The sequence below is a fragment of the Hippocampus bargibanti genome, linkage group LG06 (assembly GCF_051943395.1).
Source record: "Hippocampus bargibanti isolate YZ-2025 linkage group LG06, ASM5194339v1, whole genome shotgun sequence".
Lineage (NCBI taxonomy): Eukaryota > Metazoa > Chordata > Actinopteri > Syngnathiformes > Syngnathidae > Hippocampus > Hippocampus bargibanti.
Window position 1 is genome coordinate 924,556 of NC_142739.1, and position 17,581 is coordinate 942,136.

At 40.7% G+C, this 17,581-nt stretch overlaps 1 protein-coding gene across 1 annotated transcript in view; it reads right to left on the reverse strand.

The window, feature by feature from the left end:
- The window catches only part of vps13b (vacuolar protein sorting 13 homolog B), a 378,602-nt gene that overhangs the window by 18,907 nt on the left and 342,114 nt on the right, over nt 1–17,581 (reverse strand). Inside the window, 10 exon segments of the mRNA XM_088999785.1 lie at nt 2,231–2,427; nt 2,526–2,653; nt 3,154–3,440; nt 4,359–4,505; nt 5,176–5,364; nt 5,455–5,662; nt 10,865–11,035; nt 13,033–13,208; nt 14,273–14,356; nt 15,828–16,094. Of these exon segments, the coding sequence (XP_088855911.1) occupies nt 2,231–2,427; nt 2,526–2,653; nt 3,154–3,440; nt 4,359–4,505; nt 5,176–5,364; nt 5,455–5,662; nt 10,865–11,035; nt 13,033–13,208; nt 14,273–14,356; nt 15,828–16,094 (1,854 nt within the window).

Sequence of the window (17,581 nt, forward strand, 5' to 3'; positions counted from 1 at the left end):
GACAACAAAGAGTTCACGGGAAAGTCAACCCAAAATGTCCACAAAATACGGTCAATGAAGTTCCACTCATCCAAGATGAGTGGAGTCCAAGATGGCGCCCGAGTAGGCAGCCGTCAGCAAGTGCTCTCATGAGCCTTGCTTTTTGTTGTTGTTTTTGTCTTGTTTTCTGTTGTCACTTTGTGTTGTTGTGCGTCGTATGGAACGGATACGGATTGTTTTTGAAGCATTTTTAGCCACGACATTCATCAAGGAGGAGACTGTTCTGCGCGGTTGCGCCTTTTCAGCAGCATGAATATGCCAGTACTGTTTTTGAAAGGGAGGAATGTCGCTGCCATTTGACTATCATTGCTGGACACCAAAGGGGACATTGTGCTTTTTTGCGCCTGTAATGGGCAGCATCTTCACAGCCCCGCTTTGTTCAGCGGAAAGGTCAGTGTTGTTGGACAGTCTGCGGCTGGATGGATGCATGGCTAGAGGAGCCCAAGATAAGAAGGAGCGTCAGCGCAGAGCACAGATGCGTATGTGGACCTGTCGCGGCTTGGAATTGAAGCGGATTTATGCGGGACAGGAGATGTGAGACAATCTCTTTTCGTCAATGGATGCTACAGCTGCGTGTTTGCTTTCAACATTTAGCTTGTAGTCGACGTGCACATTCCACCATGACGTCCCTGATTCACTACTGAAAAGTACACTTTGATCCTCTCTTTCATCTAGAACTGCTTCGTGTAACAAAGAGGGTACAGAAAGTGCTTAAGAATGAATGACTCTGTGTCTTTGTGTTCTCATGTTATTTGTTATTTAGTTTTTTTTGTTCTTTTGACTTCAAGACGGCGGCGCGACAGTGGCTGCCTTTCTATCAGCTCCTGTATTTTGCTTTCCTACTTTCATTCCTTTCATAACTTTGCTGCTGTGAAATGTAAATTTCTCCACTGCGAGACTAATAAAGGCAAATCCAATCCAATCCAATGTAAATTTCTCCACTGCGAGACTAATAAAGGCAAATCCAATCCAATCCAATGTAAATTTCTCCACTGCGAGACTAATAAAGGCAAATCCAATCCAATCCAATCTAAATAAAGCATTGTAATTCATGTTGAACTTGAGGATGACATGGCTCCGCTTCAGAAAACAGATTAACCGTGATTGCTGGTTACCTGAGCCTTGAACAACTGTGATGTCATTTTCAGTTGACAGAGAGTGAACCAATGACTGCACTAGTGACATGAGTAAGAACGGATGTATTTAGCTCCTTAACCCGTATTCCACAATTATAATATTAATGGGAAAGCGGCACTCAGACTAGCAAAGGCGCATAAAACACGATACTATTTGAGGTTGTCATCCCTGTTGACAGTAAAGTAAACAAAATAAACAGATTTTTACTGTTGGAAAGAACTAACAGATTCATAGCTACCCCCAAAATCCTTTTGACAGATGTGTGCTCAGATTTTAGCCTCCACTGCTGCAAGATCAACATGATCAACTCCTCATGTGACAAGACGAAGAGCCCACTGAACACTTCACTCAGCAGTCATAACAAGCCTGAACTTTGGCTTCTAACCCATACCACAGAGGTCAGATGAGGACCTCACAGTAACAAGAGATGCACGGCCGCAGCCTCAACCCCAACCTGTGGCTGGCTAGACACAACACTAAACATTACATACTTTCCTGACTACTCTATTCCCTGACCAGCTGATCACACTGCTTAGACTAACGTTGAAACATTTGAATGCTCATTAAGATCCTCGTCTACTGTATAATCTAAGCGTGTGACCACTTGCACAATTTAATGACACCCAAATCCAGTACTGTATCAAATAGTCGAGCTTTTATAGGGGTGATAATGCTCAGTGTTGTATCGACACTGTCAAAAAGGTATGACTTAAATAAGATGTTTATCATTGTAGTTTTCAGTGGAGTGGAACTGTACTGGACCATTTGGAGTCTGTTGTGTCCAACATTTTGGTTAGATCTACACATCTAAATTATTAAGCTCTCAGAACAGTTCTAAACTCCTGCAACCTAGAAATGAAAAAGAAAGATTAGGTTGTTAAAGTAATCGCTCCGATCAAAATTAAAATATTCATCCATTTTACACATATTTTTGCACACGCGCATTATCGGCAGCCTTACATCCTGTCATTGTTCATGATCTTTACCAAGTATGTACCCCCAAAACAGTGTAAGGAGAACAAATCAATACATCTAGAATTGAAGAACATTTTACCTGAGTACCAGGGCAATTGATGTCAATTGGGTCAGTCCAGTCTGTGCTGCCAACATCTGTTGTGGTTTTTAGCAACAGCGTGGGCATTGCCTCTCTCTGCCTGCAGTCAGGGAAACTAGAAAAGTGATGGTAGAGCTCATGGTGCACAGAGCCATTTGCAGGAAGAAGACAGCAGTACACCTCAGCACTTGGAGTCTCTGTAAAAGATGAAGTTAAACTATTGTAGGAATAGTTCCACAATCCAAAAAGGAGATGAGAAGACGGGGGAGAGTCAAATAGACTCTTTCCTTCTCACCTTTGACATTCTCCTTAAGCAAAAGTTGGATAGGACATTTGTTGTGAACCAACATTGGAGGGCAAGGATCTTCATTTAGAGTAAGATATGTCACTCCGAGGTGCTCCTGGTACGTCAAGACCAGGGCCCTGGAAAATACGAATAAAAGTAAACAAATCCATGATAAATATAATCACAGTCTCTTGTAGCCCCACCAAGAACCATACATGGACAAAGTTGTAACAGAAGGAAAAGTAGCCAGTCTGAAGAAATGGTAACGTTAATGGGAAAATATGGGACAAGCTGAGATGGATCCAGACAAGCTCAGGAACTGCAGAGGGAGTTTCCTCCCTCATTACATTATACTAGCTTAGCAAGCTACCAGTGGTGGGCCGTCAAAGCCAGCAAGGCCTTCTCTGCTGGCCTAACATAATCAGACATCATTATCATAAATTGTGTCATAAATTATGGTATTACGAGGGATATTTGTTCAAGTCGGACTAAGCAGGACTTCACTGAAGGCCTAGGTGTGAAATGCACGGACCGCCACTGCAAGCTACTAACCGCTCAACTCCTCCTTTTTTTTAGTCTTTTACCCTGCTCTAAATTGACTGTTGCTGCCACAAAGTCTGCGATACAACAAACCCACCTGCTGATCGGGCCACCCTCAGAGCTTGTTTCACCAGGAACCGACACGCTCTGCCGTAGGAAATCGGGTCGGATGAGAGCGGGGAGGCTCCATGCTGTAGGCCCATGTCTGGCATCAGGCCTTGATGATGAACTGAAAAGCATGCATTTCACTGGCAAGGGGAACTCCATTTTCCCCTGATTGCTGGTTTGAAGATGATCCCAGCATGGCAGAGAGCAAGATTTGCTCACAGATGACGGTTCAGAGGGAGCCAAGTCGAATGCCGTCGTCTCTGGTATGTCAAGGGCCTGTGCAAAGAACAAAGAATGTATCAACAATTTGAACTACATTTGTCTATCATCACAACCGGTGCGACAGAAGTCACATGGAAAGTTAAGAAACATGGAAGAAAAAAAGTGAAAACTGGATGAGAATACTGTGCTGCAGGTGTAGATGTGTCTGGAACTGGGGATGCGTATGGTTGCGGTTGAAACTTCACGATCATTTATTTTATCTCCTTCCAAATATGCTTTGTGTTAATTTGGTAACTCACTAGTGTTGGGCTCATTTAAAAGCCACCAATACCCCAAGAGATGAAGAACACTCAATACGGTTCTGTAATGCTTTCAACATTTGCACCCACTTTGTTGTTACACGTAAGGCATTTGTTTTTAGGATTTTAGTAGGCACTTTCGTGGCAACTGGCACCAGTTGGGATTTTTCTTTCGGGAGATCTGAACGCTTGTAAAATGACATCACAGACTTGTTGGTCTCTTTGGGGACAAGCAGCAGATGAAAGCAAAAAGGGAACCTGCATCCAATTCTGGATGTTAGTCTAATACCCGTACAAAGTGGAGTTGACTCATGGTGAGAAGAGTGGAAGCAGAGAGGGGGAGCAAAATGATCGGATGGAAAATGGCTTGCTGTGTCCTTCTAATCCATTTGTGTGGTCGTGCCTGGGTGTGCGTGAGTAATGCACGCAGTGTATTTACTGTACGTGCAAACTTTAGTAGAACAGGACAGACCTAAAGCAGCGCCATTCACAGACAAACACATTTTGGTCTTGCATGAACTTTGCTCTTGCGTTAAAGCATTTTATGAATTGAGTTGTCGCTCCTCAAGATAAAATGACTCTTTGTTTTGCTGTCTTCCATGTGTTGCTTTTCTATTTAGAAAATGGAAATTCCCATGTTGAGGCACGGAAACACATTCAAGCTTATTATTACCTGGTTATCACTTCCCAGCCTGTGGTCAGTCAGCAGAGGCCTGAAGTGTATTGTGTAAGGAGAGCTGTTGACAAGGATTGTTCTGTCCTCTATCTGGAGAATCTGGATGCCATGTTTCACCGTGGATGACACACAGAACTGACATAGCTAAGAATAAAATGACAGATCCTGTATTAGCGATAAAATGTTTACAAAAAATACAGTACATAAACATTATATTTACTTGTTTTTAGTATGGCATTCAATGCAGGTCTGTTCGATATTGAGACAGACCTGAACAGACTGTTCACCTGCGTCATTGGAAGATAAATGAGGTACTAAGGCTGAACTGACCCTGAAATGTCAGATTTCTTTGACTGAAAATGAACGCTGCAGTCCTCCGAGTGGCAGCTGGATGTCTGACTAACTTAGGTAAAGGTAAGAATGGTTTTGATTGTCAGATAGAAATGTGACAATATGAAGAAGTGAAACTTACACTTGCATCGAACCTAATTGCAAGATCCAAACAGTACCAACTTCAATTACACATTGAATAAACAATAAAGATAAACAATAAATAATATATAACAATAACAATAAAATAAATATTAAAAAAGCCAGGATGGATTTTGAAGGCATCTCAAATCTTAAACTTGTATGGGTGTACCTAATTAACGGTCCGGTAAACGTATTTCGAATTTAGCATTTTAGGTTTATCAATGAACATTATTTGCCAAATACTTGCAGCATTACAGTTGATCAGTGACAGATGCATATTTTGTATGAGTTTAGCAGCTCATACATACAAGGCGTGAAAGCGAATAATCAGGTCCCTCACCTTTTGTCTGCCAGGAAGAGCTCCCAGGGTGATGCTAGCCTCTACATATCCTTCCTCATCCAAGGTTATCACTTCTGAATCCGTGCCTTCCTTCCATCGTGGTGAGGTTAGATCATGGACCAGTTTCATGGCTGTAGACTTATGGACAGTATTTGTTTGAGGCCAGTAGACACCAATTTGGAAAGGTTCCTTCATCAGAGCCACAAACGACAGCACATTAATGAAAAGAGGTGGCCGTCCATTTTGTCTAAAAGGTGCATGCTGTGGATGCCTGTGTACCTTGAAATTGGGCGGTACTATAACCTTGCCAGCTGGTATCTGGAGCACAATGGTCTCTCCCTCAAAAAGCCAAAGATCCCACTGGGAGTGATTAGCCAACAGGGCCCAAGGCAACAACTCCACCAGCAAGGTGCTCAGGCCCGATTTCCAACACGATAACTTTACCTGCATGGGACTATCCCACTGTGCAAGGGGCTCTGGCACTGACCTGTTAGAGGCAGTAGTGGAAGTACAGCTTTTCAATTTACTCCAGCCAAATACAATTTCATTTTACTACTGAAGCTAATGAGTAGTTGACATAATTCGATAAATAGAAGCAGGCAGTGATTCAGTGAAACACAAGGAACATGAGGGTATTCATATTGTTACGCGTAGTAATAAATTGATATGCGAGCTTTCAGCATAAGGGAACCTGTATTACTGGCGACATTAATGACTCTGCAGTGATCTTAGCCAGATGACACAATCATGCCAATTCAGTGTTGAATTGGGTAAGCTGCAGCGCCATGACTCATTGACTTCTTCTCACAGACACAAAAAAATAAATAACAACAAAATAGAGACAGACAAAGCTACAGACACGCAATGCAGCTCATATAAACTAATGTCACTGTCAGTTTAGTTTAGTTAGTAGTTAGGAACTAAACTATTTAATGTAAATACCAACACTAAAGGAGACAGTTCTCCCGTCCACTTGCTATGTTAGAAACGTTTTCAAATAAGTAGCAATACCGGCACAAGCGGTTATTCGAGTGAGGTGTGAAGAAACATCGGGAGTATCCCAAACAAATCGTGAGACTTAACATGCATGTAGATGACAAACATGGAAAATACATCAACATCAAACAGGCTTAAAGGACAACTGATGTCTCTGGACAAGTTGCGTCCATAATTTGTAAGATGGCTTCAAATGACTTCTACTGAGCGTATTTTACAAAGATTCCACCGCATATAGCTATATTTTACATTTTAAGACTCACGCTGATTATTCAGGAAGTCTTGTTTTTGAGTTGGTGACGAGTCCGTACATGACATCACTAAAGGACCGCCCCTGACCGTAAAAAAATACGCATTGTAGCGGTCCTTCCATCACGTCAATGTATTTTGCTGTACTTGTTTGGTCTGGGGACCTCGTGTTGCACCCAAAAGCCGCCAGAAGGCCAGAAGAGGGCGTCCAAGCGCCATATAAGGAATTTATCAGCCTGTGGAAACGGCGGTGGCCACAGGAATCGCCATTTTGCGCCTCTTTTTTTGGGTGAGAGATTTCCCCCCCAATGTTGCCTCAAAATGGCACAAATAAATTCTTTAATCGATTGCCAACATGTATGCTTTCCTCTTCAGAACTATTTGAATCGTATTCATAACTGGATGTGTAACAAGAAAGCATATTCTCCGAATCTGAAGCCATTGTTTGGATTCACTGGCAATGCAAGACGTCTTGGCGTGACGTCACAAACTGGGGGAGGGACTTCCTGAAAATGCCCAATTCGCAGCTCAATTTTTTTGCAGATTTTGGACACTTTAAGTCATTTTTATTGGTGTTTTGCATTTGAATAAAAATATCATACTTTGTGTTTTGGGTATTTTAGATGCTATAAAACGTTTTTCTGATGTCAGTTAAAAAACAAAAAAGCACAGTCACTTCATTGTAATCACAGTCCTGTGAATCGTAATGAGCACTGAAGAAAAACACACGTCTTCTGAGCTAGTTAGCTCCATACTTCCAGTGTAGTTCACCTTTATTTTATACAGTACTGTACTATTTTTTTATTTTGTTTTTGTTTTGCATGTTCAGGTTTAATTGATAGACTGGCCTTGCATTGAAGGTCAGCCAAATGTATGGCTCGTGGATGACTGCAGAGTCCAATGAGGAGAAAATGAAAACATTCAGAGAATTAAAATGCCATGCAATAAAGATGATTCCGATTCAAACGCTGATCAATTTCACTGTCAGTATTTTTCCCCCTTCACAATTACTAGACTTCCCTGCTTGCAATGTCGGCTATATATCGCAGAGATAATATGAAGAAACTTACTGAGATTTGTGCTGTTGTTTGTGTGAATGGACTTTTAAGTCAACTCAATAAACTGTACAGTATTCATCAAACAGTTCAAGCTGCATCCAAAGTGCTGTACATGGAGCAACTAGTATATACAAGCAGGTTTATGTTTATATTGAAGAGCTTCCTATTCGTGACATGCCAACACACCCATGTAATTAAGAGCCCTTTATACCAAATGTGTCATTTTGCAAAACACTTGTTACCAATAAAGTGTCAATAAGGCATTGCAAAACAACACTGTTAAACCGAGTCCCACGCTGTTCATAATGTGCATGTATCCTTCTGTCATATATTGTATGATTCCACTGAAAAAAGGTTATTAAGTTGAACTAGTAGTTGAATGGGTTCACTGTAAAATATAATCGTATCATAAAAAACATAGATCTTTTTTTTCTATAATGACAGAGTAAGCTATTTGTCAAGCACGGCGTCCAGTTTTATTTGTAATACTCATACAATGAAACCACATTTTTTTTTGTTCAAACTAGTTATACGCAATATTTCTTCAGCGTAGTTTTGCACGTGAGTCAGCAAAATTTGAAGGGGGCACAGTTCAGCTGCAGGCACTTCGTATTTTGCAAAGTGAACATCTAAAAAAATAGTGGGGTCCACGTTGTCCTCAAATGTAACCGGTGTAACATGACAACCATTGTTCAGTGGTTATTTTCTACATACTGTTTTTTTTTTTGCGGTTTTTAAACTGAATATATTAGAATGAAGAAAGCTGTTCAAGTGTAAACATAACTCATATTTTTTTGTATGTAATGTATTGCTGCAGAAGGTAATATGCCCACAGGACACTGAAGAGGGAGATACAGTGATACCTTGGCTTATGAACTTAATTGGTTCCCAGAGAGAGTGTGTAAGGCGAAAAGTGTGTATCCCAAAAAATAATTTCCCATGGGAAACCATTAAAATGAGAATAATCCGTTCCCAGCTCCCCATAAAATATAATTTTCTACTTTCTAATTTTCTAAGCCTTAAAACTACACAAAATATACCTTATTTTATGTATAATAAATGTGGTATGGTATTATAATTAAAGAAATAAACTGTACGGTATAATAAAGTGGTTTTAATTACCTTTGTGATGGTTGTTGATGGCTTGATTGAATGGATGACAAACTTCCAGGTTGCCTCTTGATTATATCCGAGTAAAGTTGCCGTGCTTTCTTGGCGATAATAGCCTCACTCACACTGTCCCCTGCTAGCTGCTTTTCTAAGGTTCCAATATGAGGTCTTTGATCCTCTCTACAAACCCGGTGGTGTTCTCTACGTGATATTCTGTGTTACCAACCAACTAGTTTTTAAATATTTGGCTACATTGTATGTAGAGGAGTCAATGCTACAAACAATGGGTCTGAGGGGGAACCCTTCTTTATGTATTTTTGGCAGGCCATAGATGCATGGTGTGGCCTCCCCTGGGTATAATCTAAAATACATCTGTTTGTCTATATGTTTTCCTTTCTCTAACTTTTGGAGACAGTCTATCATTTCTTTCTTGTATCTATTGGAAGGGTCCCTTTTCAGTTGCTCATAAGTGGAAGAATCACTGATTAATCTATTTATTTTGTCTTCATAATCCAATGTGTTGAGAAGCAGTGTACATCTGCCCTTGTCTGTGTGTGTGTGAGTAGTTAACACCTTTCTCTCTTCTAATGTTATGTTGGACGGAGGTGGTTTGGCACATCTAAGAAGGGCTGATATTTTAATGCGAAGATCATCTGCCTCTGCATACGAAAGTTTGTTATTTTTAATAGCCGATTCAGTAGCTGTGATGTAGACTATTGTAGGTATTGTTTTAGGAGTTACTGAGAAATTTAAACCTTTGGTTAGTACCGCCTTTTCTGTCTCTGAGAGATTTCTGTCTGACAAATTTTTGATCCAATTCTCCCTTGAAATCATACCTAATTTTTCCCGTGTTTACAAGTAGCTGTGATTGTTTCTGTAAATGTAATTTTTGAAATTTACCCTTCTGTCTCTCTTTGTTGTTTCTGTGGTGCTTCATGTATCCGGATTTGGTAAATTCACACACTTCCTGATAGATTTTGTGGGTAAGTTCAGTTTGTAATCGTTGATAAGTTTGTTTTTATCTCTATGTTAAGTCTCCTAATTCGCAAATGTAGTATTTTCCTAGTATAATTTTGTTGCATTTTATCGGCTAAGTATCCGGGTTCCAGGGGTGCTTGCTTCAAGCATTTAGGAATTAACCGGCTCTGTCTACATCTAAGATTGAATCTGAGGCTGTTCTTTAAGTCAGCTAATTTAAAAGTGGCCTTTTCTAAGTTACGTACCAGCAGAAGGATGTCTCTCCCAAAGTTGGCAGCAATACGTCTGTGTAAGCTCTCAGTCGTACAGGAGTGGTCCATTGATGAAAATGATTCTTTAAAGGTGTCGGACGTTTCGCTTCTTATCCAAGAAACTTTGTCAGCAAATTGAAGTCTTACTGGTAGTTTAGGCCCTGTATATATCCCTACTGTCCAGACATGGCGGTGCCGGACTCTGCTATGATAGGTCCCTACTCTCAGGTTGGGGGGAGCAGAGGACTACTCCCTGCAGCTGCTCCACTGACAGTTCCTGTCGTTCTGACGAACGACTGGCCTGATTGCCCCATTTCGACCGGTATCACCTCATCAGTATTACTAAACTTATGTTGCCTAAGCAGGCTATTGTATGAACGATCCAAATTGAACCTCACCCCACCAAACCGGTTTAATGAAGGATTTAGTTGTTTTATGAAAATCGCATCTTTTACTCCCCTTTCAAACCATCTATGTTCTTTCGCTAAGATTTTAACCTCATTGTCGTCAAATGAGTGGTTGCTAGTTTTTAGGTGCAAATGCACTGCCGATTGAGGCCCACTTGTATTATCCCTGCGATGTTGATAGTCTTTTTTTGAGAATTTGTTTAGTCTCCCCAATGTACTGCTCTTTGCAATTTTCATTCTTACAATGTATTGAATAAACTACAGAGGAATGTCCGACACCTTCAAAGAAGTACAGATGACGGCTGAAGAAACCTTTTCATCGATGGACCAATCCTGTACGACTGAGAGCTTAAACAGACTTCTTGCAGTCTACACTCTGCCTTTGAACTATCAAAGTTTAAACGAGTCCAAACTTCACTGTCTTCTATCCATTTTCTCACTCTCTCTCTGTCGTCAGCCTGTCTCTTTAATGTTTAAATCACCTCCCCTCACTGCTACGTTCTTGACCAATCCCGTCGCTTTAACCGAAGACGGGGCGGGGAATAGAGGAAAATTTTCATCAATTTAACGTTCGTAAACTGAAAAGTTCGTAAGCCAAGGGGTTCGTAAACCGGGGTATCACTGTACTAAATTGCCATACCTGTCAGTGTCTTTGGAGACGTAGGGCCAGGATGATTCAACAGACGCTTTTTGACCATAAAAATCATCAAGGATGCGCTCCACATTGTCCTCATCTCCATTCTTGTCCAATATTTGTTTGATGAGGCTTGTGGATATGGGCACGGCACAATGGGAAGTGTCCTTATCCTCACTGAAAACGATGGTAAATGCATGAAATGGGGTGTACAGGTCCTTCTCGCAAGCTGGCACCCACAGTCTGCTAATATAACTTCTTAAAAGGAATGTAGCATACATAGTGTACGCTAAATATAAACAGACAAGTTTCAATGAAAGTCACAGACACATCTGAATGTAAGGCACACTGTTTTTTTCCATGAATAAGACAACTCCCATAAATAGAATAGCACTTTTCTTTGTACTTGTACACTGTGTATATATTCACATGATTTGCAGAAATCCTTCATTATAGAGTGTATTATACAAATGAATAAAGTTTCAAAACATACCAGTACAACATAAATCCATCTAGATTAAAACAAAAATAACCATATATTCTGCATTATAAAAGGCTTTAGAGTATATGCCGCAATTGGTGACAAATGGCAGTCTTTGCGAACCTTCACCGGAAAAAATTCCAACTAACTGGAACAAAGTCTGACAAAGGTTGATACCTCATACTACTGGAGCACCCTACACAAGATTCCTCGGGGTACACAGTTAAACGCATTCTCCAATTCTACAAAGCACATTTAGATTGGCAGTAATTGTATTGGGTAAAGATGCCTGCCAAATGAATTACGATTGTTAATGAAGAGCATCCATTCTGAAAGACACAAAAAGAACTGAAGGGATAGCATTTTATGGATCTGGACAAGAAAGAGCTTGTCCTTCTCTTGGAGAAGGACAAGGTGTTGACAGGAAGCTTTTCATTCAAAACACTTCCTGGGGAGGTTAAACTTGAAGAGACTTCTGACCGTAAGCCTCGGTTTTCTATTGTGGTTGCCTTAATGACCTGATCAGGACATGGTGGTTATGTTTAAGACCTGTCTGTCTCTCTTGTGTTGCACCCGCAGCACCCTCTATTATAACCCGCAACTATGTGTAATTACAGGAAGGGAAGATGAACCGTTGACCACCGAACACAGAAAATTGAATCCATCCACGAGTTTTACATGAGCGCACATGTGCGTGCATGTACGCGTAAAGGTACATTCCCGCTTGAGGTTTATGTCGAGTGTATTTGTGAGTCTGGAAAGGGATGAGGCATGCAGTGAGTTGGGCTACCAAAGGAAGGAGCATGGAAGCATGTGGTGAGACAGTTTATTCAGGGGACACTGCAAATGCACGGATCATTGTGGTTGCAACTCAGAAGGACAATACACTGAAATGTTTGTTGAATCTTTCGGAGACTTATCTGCAACAGCGGCAGCTAAATATACCTCGGATAGTACGCTCACTATTACTGTGGTTCTTTTAAGGCAGCGCTAATCAAAACAAAGTTGTGACCAGATATCAACTCCTAACCCCCAACAAAAACTTTCTCAGGAGAGTCAATTACACTCAATCAGTAGTCGCTCCCATAAGAATGAAGTTCCCTCGGTTCCTTCTCAAAAGACGACAGTTTATTCATGCACAGATGACAAATACGGTAGGAGTAGCTACCATACACTGTATACATCTGGTCATAATTTCCCAAGGGGCCACCCACACTGACGCATAAACACCAATGTTACCGAAAGGCAAAGCAACTCACATTTATACATGTGTGACATGACACATGAGGTATGATGATGATATTATCCAGCGATGTTATTACACTATGTTTCCTTCAGGTGAATTACGGATACATGGTCAATTATTTTAGGGCGCATTCTGATTCCAAATATATTTAATTCCAGAAGAACCTTCAATGGTAAACTCTAAACTCTGTCTTACAGGATGTTTTGAGCAAGTGAACAAACACTTAGGCACACATACACCCACATGACTGTCACACCTCACCTGACACTTACTTGTGCATGACTAATTGACTTGTTCTACCACAGACTGTTGCTGGATATTCACATGAACACTGGTGGATAACAATGATATGAAACAAGATGAATGTCTCTTTCTCCGCACCTAATAATATGAAGGTTGATGCCGTATGGGTTTTGTCCATGAGTATTCTGAAATTATACTATTTACCTGGCTTGAAAAGTGAGGTGATGCGTGAGGTCTGCTTCAGTGTTGAACAGGGGCTCCTGGTGGCCTTGGCCGAGAACCAGCTGGCTCTCTTTCAGCCCAAGGCTTCGCTTCTGTATGTGGATGATTACTGGATCTGGCAAGTGGCTCCTCATGACAAATAGTGGACTAAAAACAACCTGAATGAGGAAATCGAGATGGAGACAGTACTGTGCATCATTCATACCCGGAAAACTCTTTCAGTACAGGGCTGACAGAAACAGAAATCAGTCATTTAAGCAATTGTCTTGAATGTTATAATTCAGTTTACTCTGTCAAAAATGCTGGTTACGCAATGATTTTTTTTATTCTGTTTAATTGATTTCACAAAGTGCTGAGAAAAGGATCAAACATAAGTTTAATAGAGAACGAGTCACATCTAGACGTATTCATCCATCCATCCAGTTTCCGTACCGCTTATTCCTCATTAGGGCCGGGGGAGGGCAGGGGGGGGGGGTGCTGGAGCCTATCTTAGCTGTCTTTGGGCACGAGGCGGGGGACACCCTGAATTGATTGCCAGCCAATCGCAGGGCACACAAAGACGTACAACAGTCACACTCACACCTAGGGACAATTTGGAGTGGTCAATTTCCTGCCATGCATGTTTTTGGAGTGTGGGAGGAAACCGGAGGACCCAGAGAAAACCCACGCGGGGCCGGGGAGAACATGCAAACTCCACACAGGGAGGCCGGACCGGGACGCGAACCGGCGACCTCTGCACTGTGAAGCCGGTGTGCTACCCACCTGACTACCGGGCCTCCCTGTATTCAAAAATGTAAAAAAACAGCATGTAAATTAAGTAAGATAATACTGATTAAAATAATTTCTTTTGTTTTAGGTAGTAAGTGCAACGATTGTTGACAATATGTTTTTATCGTATTGTATTGTATTGTATTGTATTGTATTGTATTGTATTACTCTAAAATTATTTTCAGAAGTGAATTTTTAATGCAGCCAGTAGTGGACATATAATAATAACAATAATATTTGACAGAAAGAGACACAGGCAGGAAAGCCATGACTTTAGGTCACTGGTTGAAAGTTTGTGGTTTTGATTATCTGATTGCGCATACAAAAACTGGATTGCCCCACTGCAAGAAGTTTATAAAAGGTTCAATGACCAAACACACACTTTTGGATAATCACAATAAGATTTCGGATGTGGAAAATCAAAACAATTGAAGTAAGAATCCGGGACACTCACCACTCTTTGCTGCATGTGGGAACCAGGCTCAATCGTGATAAGATTACACCAGACAAAGAGCAAAGAACAACCAGAACATGGCACCTGAAAGAAAGCAAAATATTTTTCGTAGATTACACTCTATCCTAGTATCGAGTGTACTGGACTCAGCAGATATCAGTAATAGATTGTCGTATTTCTTTTCTTGAATCAGCTAATTGTGTGTGTGTCCGTAACGCTCACAATCTAAACACTGGGATGTCGGTGCACATTTCAAGTGGTGGTTAAGAAATTCAACTTTCATTTGCGGAATAGCTGGACAGACCAAGCGTACAAAATGATCCTAAACTTGTTGGGATGAACAACATAGCAAAGGTAGTCAGCGCATGGGAATAAAGGGGGAGTGGGTGGTTATCCAAAGCAAACATTCATAATTGACAGTACGGAATGCTGAACGTACATCTGTATTGTACAGAAGCAACAGCAGCTGAGACTGGAGTGGAGTCAGAACAGCAAGAGGCACATAAAATATCCAAACAATAGAAATGCTGAGAACAAGTCATTTTGGAATTATAGTGGCAATATCAGTGAGGCGCAGATCATCTGGTGTTCATTCGGTGGCGTGAAAGTGTCTGCTCGTGCCCACATATCAGCCAATATTTCCTGTTTAGAGTGAGTGATGTTATGAGTGAGCATAAAGTGTATTTTCGGCCTCTTGACATCTTTGTGTAACAGACTACAAAAATGGAACACATTTTTCAGGGGACGATGACAGTTAACCACAGCGGCCACCCAGAAACTATTCACACAGTTGGTGGTCCAATGCAACAGCAAAAATCAATGCAATTAGATTGTGTTCATCGACAATATGTAGCAGGTAACAGTAGGAGTCGATTCCTGCACCTGATGAGCCATTCAAAATTCAAGTTTTGAGACATTCTTCAAGGCTAAAAGGTCTGTGGTGTGTCTCCAGGCCATGAAAGCTGACAACGAATCATAAAAAAGTACCGTACCTTGGATACATACCATTGTAGTCAGGTAAAATGTTTAAATCAGCATTTACTTCGAATTTGCTTTCCCACAGCCAATTCCGTTATGACTAGACTTTGGTGAGAATTAAATAAAATTAAAAAAAAAAAACTGAAAGAAAATGGTGCCACGAGAGTGGCTGCCTTTCAGCAGCCCCTATACTTTTGTTCTTCTACTCTTTTCTTGTCATAACTTTGCTGCTGTTAATTGGAAATGTCTCTATTGTAACACATATCTCTTTCTTACAAGACTGGTGGTAAGATTTGTTCAAGATAAAACATTAAGGTACTGTTTTACTAATATAGGAACAAAATATATTGATTGCTTGACTCAATTTCTTTGGAACTCAGTTCAGATCATTCAGGTTTTTTTTCTTCATGTGGGGATTTTTTTGCGACACCGAGCTCAAGGGAAAGAGCAGTCTGAATATGTTCATGAGAAGAATAGTGTAAAACTGAGAAGGAAGATTGTTTCACGATTAAAACCTGTATGGTAAAAATGATGGCGAATGTTTGACCTTCAAGGCTTTCAAATTCCACCAGTTTACCTGTACAACAGAGCTGCTGGAGCCCTTGTCATTCTTCTCGAGTTGCACATCCTGGGACCAGTCGTCATCTCCTCGGGCCCTCACACACAACTCTGTCAGTTCAGCATCTTCCACAATATAGGAAGGCAACTTTGTCCCTGCCTCCAGGCAGTCATAGTGTTCTTTGACCACTGTCTGAGCATCAGGGCCAACATAGTGCTGCACCAATCGCAGCTCAATATCCTCAGTTAGATAGCTGCACATGATCTGCCGTCCACAGATTATCACCTGCAGAGGGAAAAATAGGTGCAAATAGTGACAAGTTTACACCAGCAAGTCGTCATAAAGATCCCGATCTGGATCAGCACCGTGTATATCTTCATTGATTAGCAGCTTCTCTGACGACTGGAAAGATTGATACACAAATACATGTAATCACCTGCAGGTCACCTTCAGATATTCTCAAGAGGTGCTCCTGAATCAACCTGGAGAATTTTTTGGTTTTTTTTGTCTTTTTTAATCACAATTCTGCTGCCCTACCAAAATTGAGAGTAAAATGTACCTTGTGAACGGGTAATCCAAAAATTCAGGAGGGAGGGGGGATTAAACTGGCCTTGCTGTTTGCAGTTTGCACATTTGTGAGTTGTATTAAACCAACACCCTTTGCCAATCATTTGATCCAATAGGAAAAAAATGGATGCAGACTGCGAGATTATGATAATTCTAAGAGATTACTTGGTTCTGTCTGGAGGACAAGAGGGAAAGATCTTGGGTCATTGACAGTGTCAACAAGTTTACGTGTCATCACTATAGTTTGATGACATGTTACCTTTTTCAAAACCCAGTGACTCTGTTTTGTTTTTGTGGAACCATGACTGTTGACTTAAAAATGCAAATACAGAGATGGTTCCTTGGTTTGTGATTGCCTGTGATGTGGGCACACAATATTACATGTTTCGTCTATTGTTATAATGCAAAATTAAAAAAGGTCAACTCAGTAGCAAATACAACAAAAACCAACATTGAAAAATACACAGCTTAGACAGTGATATTAAGAGTGATACATGTGAGGCAAAGAAACAGTACATTCATTCATTCATTTCAGGATTGATCTTAGTTTTACTCCCTAGTGCTTTCTACTGTCTTTGTGACTGCTTTATTTTCCAGTATATGATGGTTGTCAATGTTAAGCGCCTTGGTACAGCTTCAGCTGTTGTTAACGCGCCATATAAAGCATTATGTATTGTATTGTATCATTTCCTATAAAATAAAAGTGGTTGTTGTCACATATATCATTGCATTCCCTTGCATTTAGTTTTATCATTCCCATTTCATGTGAGGAATTTTGGTTAGAAATACGGATGCCACACAATGCAACTGCTTCTAAATCGCAGCTATGTTCATGTTCTAGTTTGAGAGGCTAAAATCAATGGTTGTATATGAGGTGCTGTATTATATCATTAAAGGGAAAATTTGTCAGACTATTCTACATAGTCTGACGTCTGACAACTACATATTAAACAATGTAGATTCATTTTTAATTGACACTTTATTAAAAAAATAACTCATTCACTGCCGGACGATGTTCAAACGTGTCCACTCCAGTACCAGGGTTTTTGTCATTTTCACTCAAACTGCAGGACCCACAAAAGATTGAGTGGAGTGCACTACATAAACATTCAATGCGGCGAAAGAAACCTTAGTCTCTCTTCTTTCATCAGAAAAAAAAGTTTATGTTGACCTTATTTTGGAGTTATCTGCAGTTAAAGTGGGGC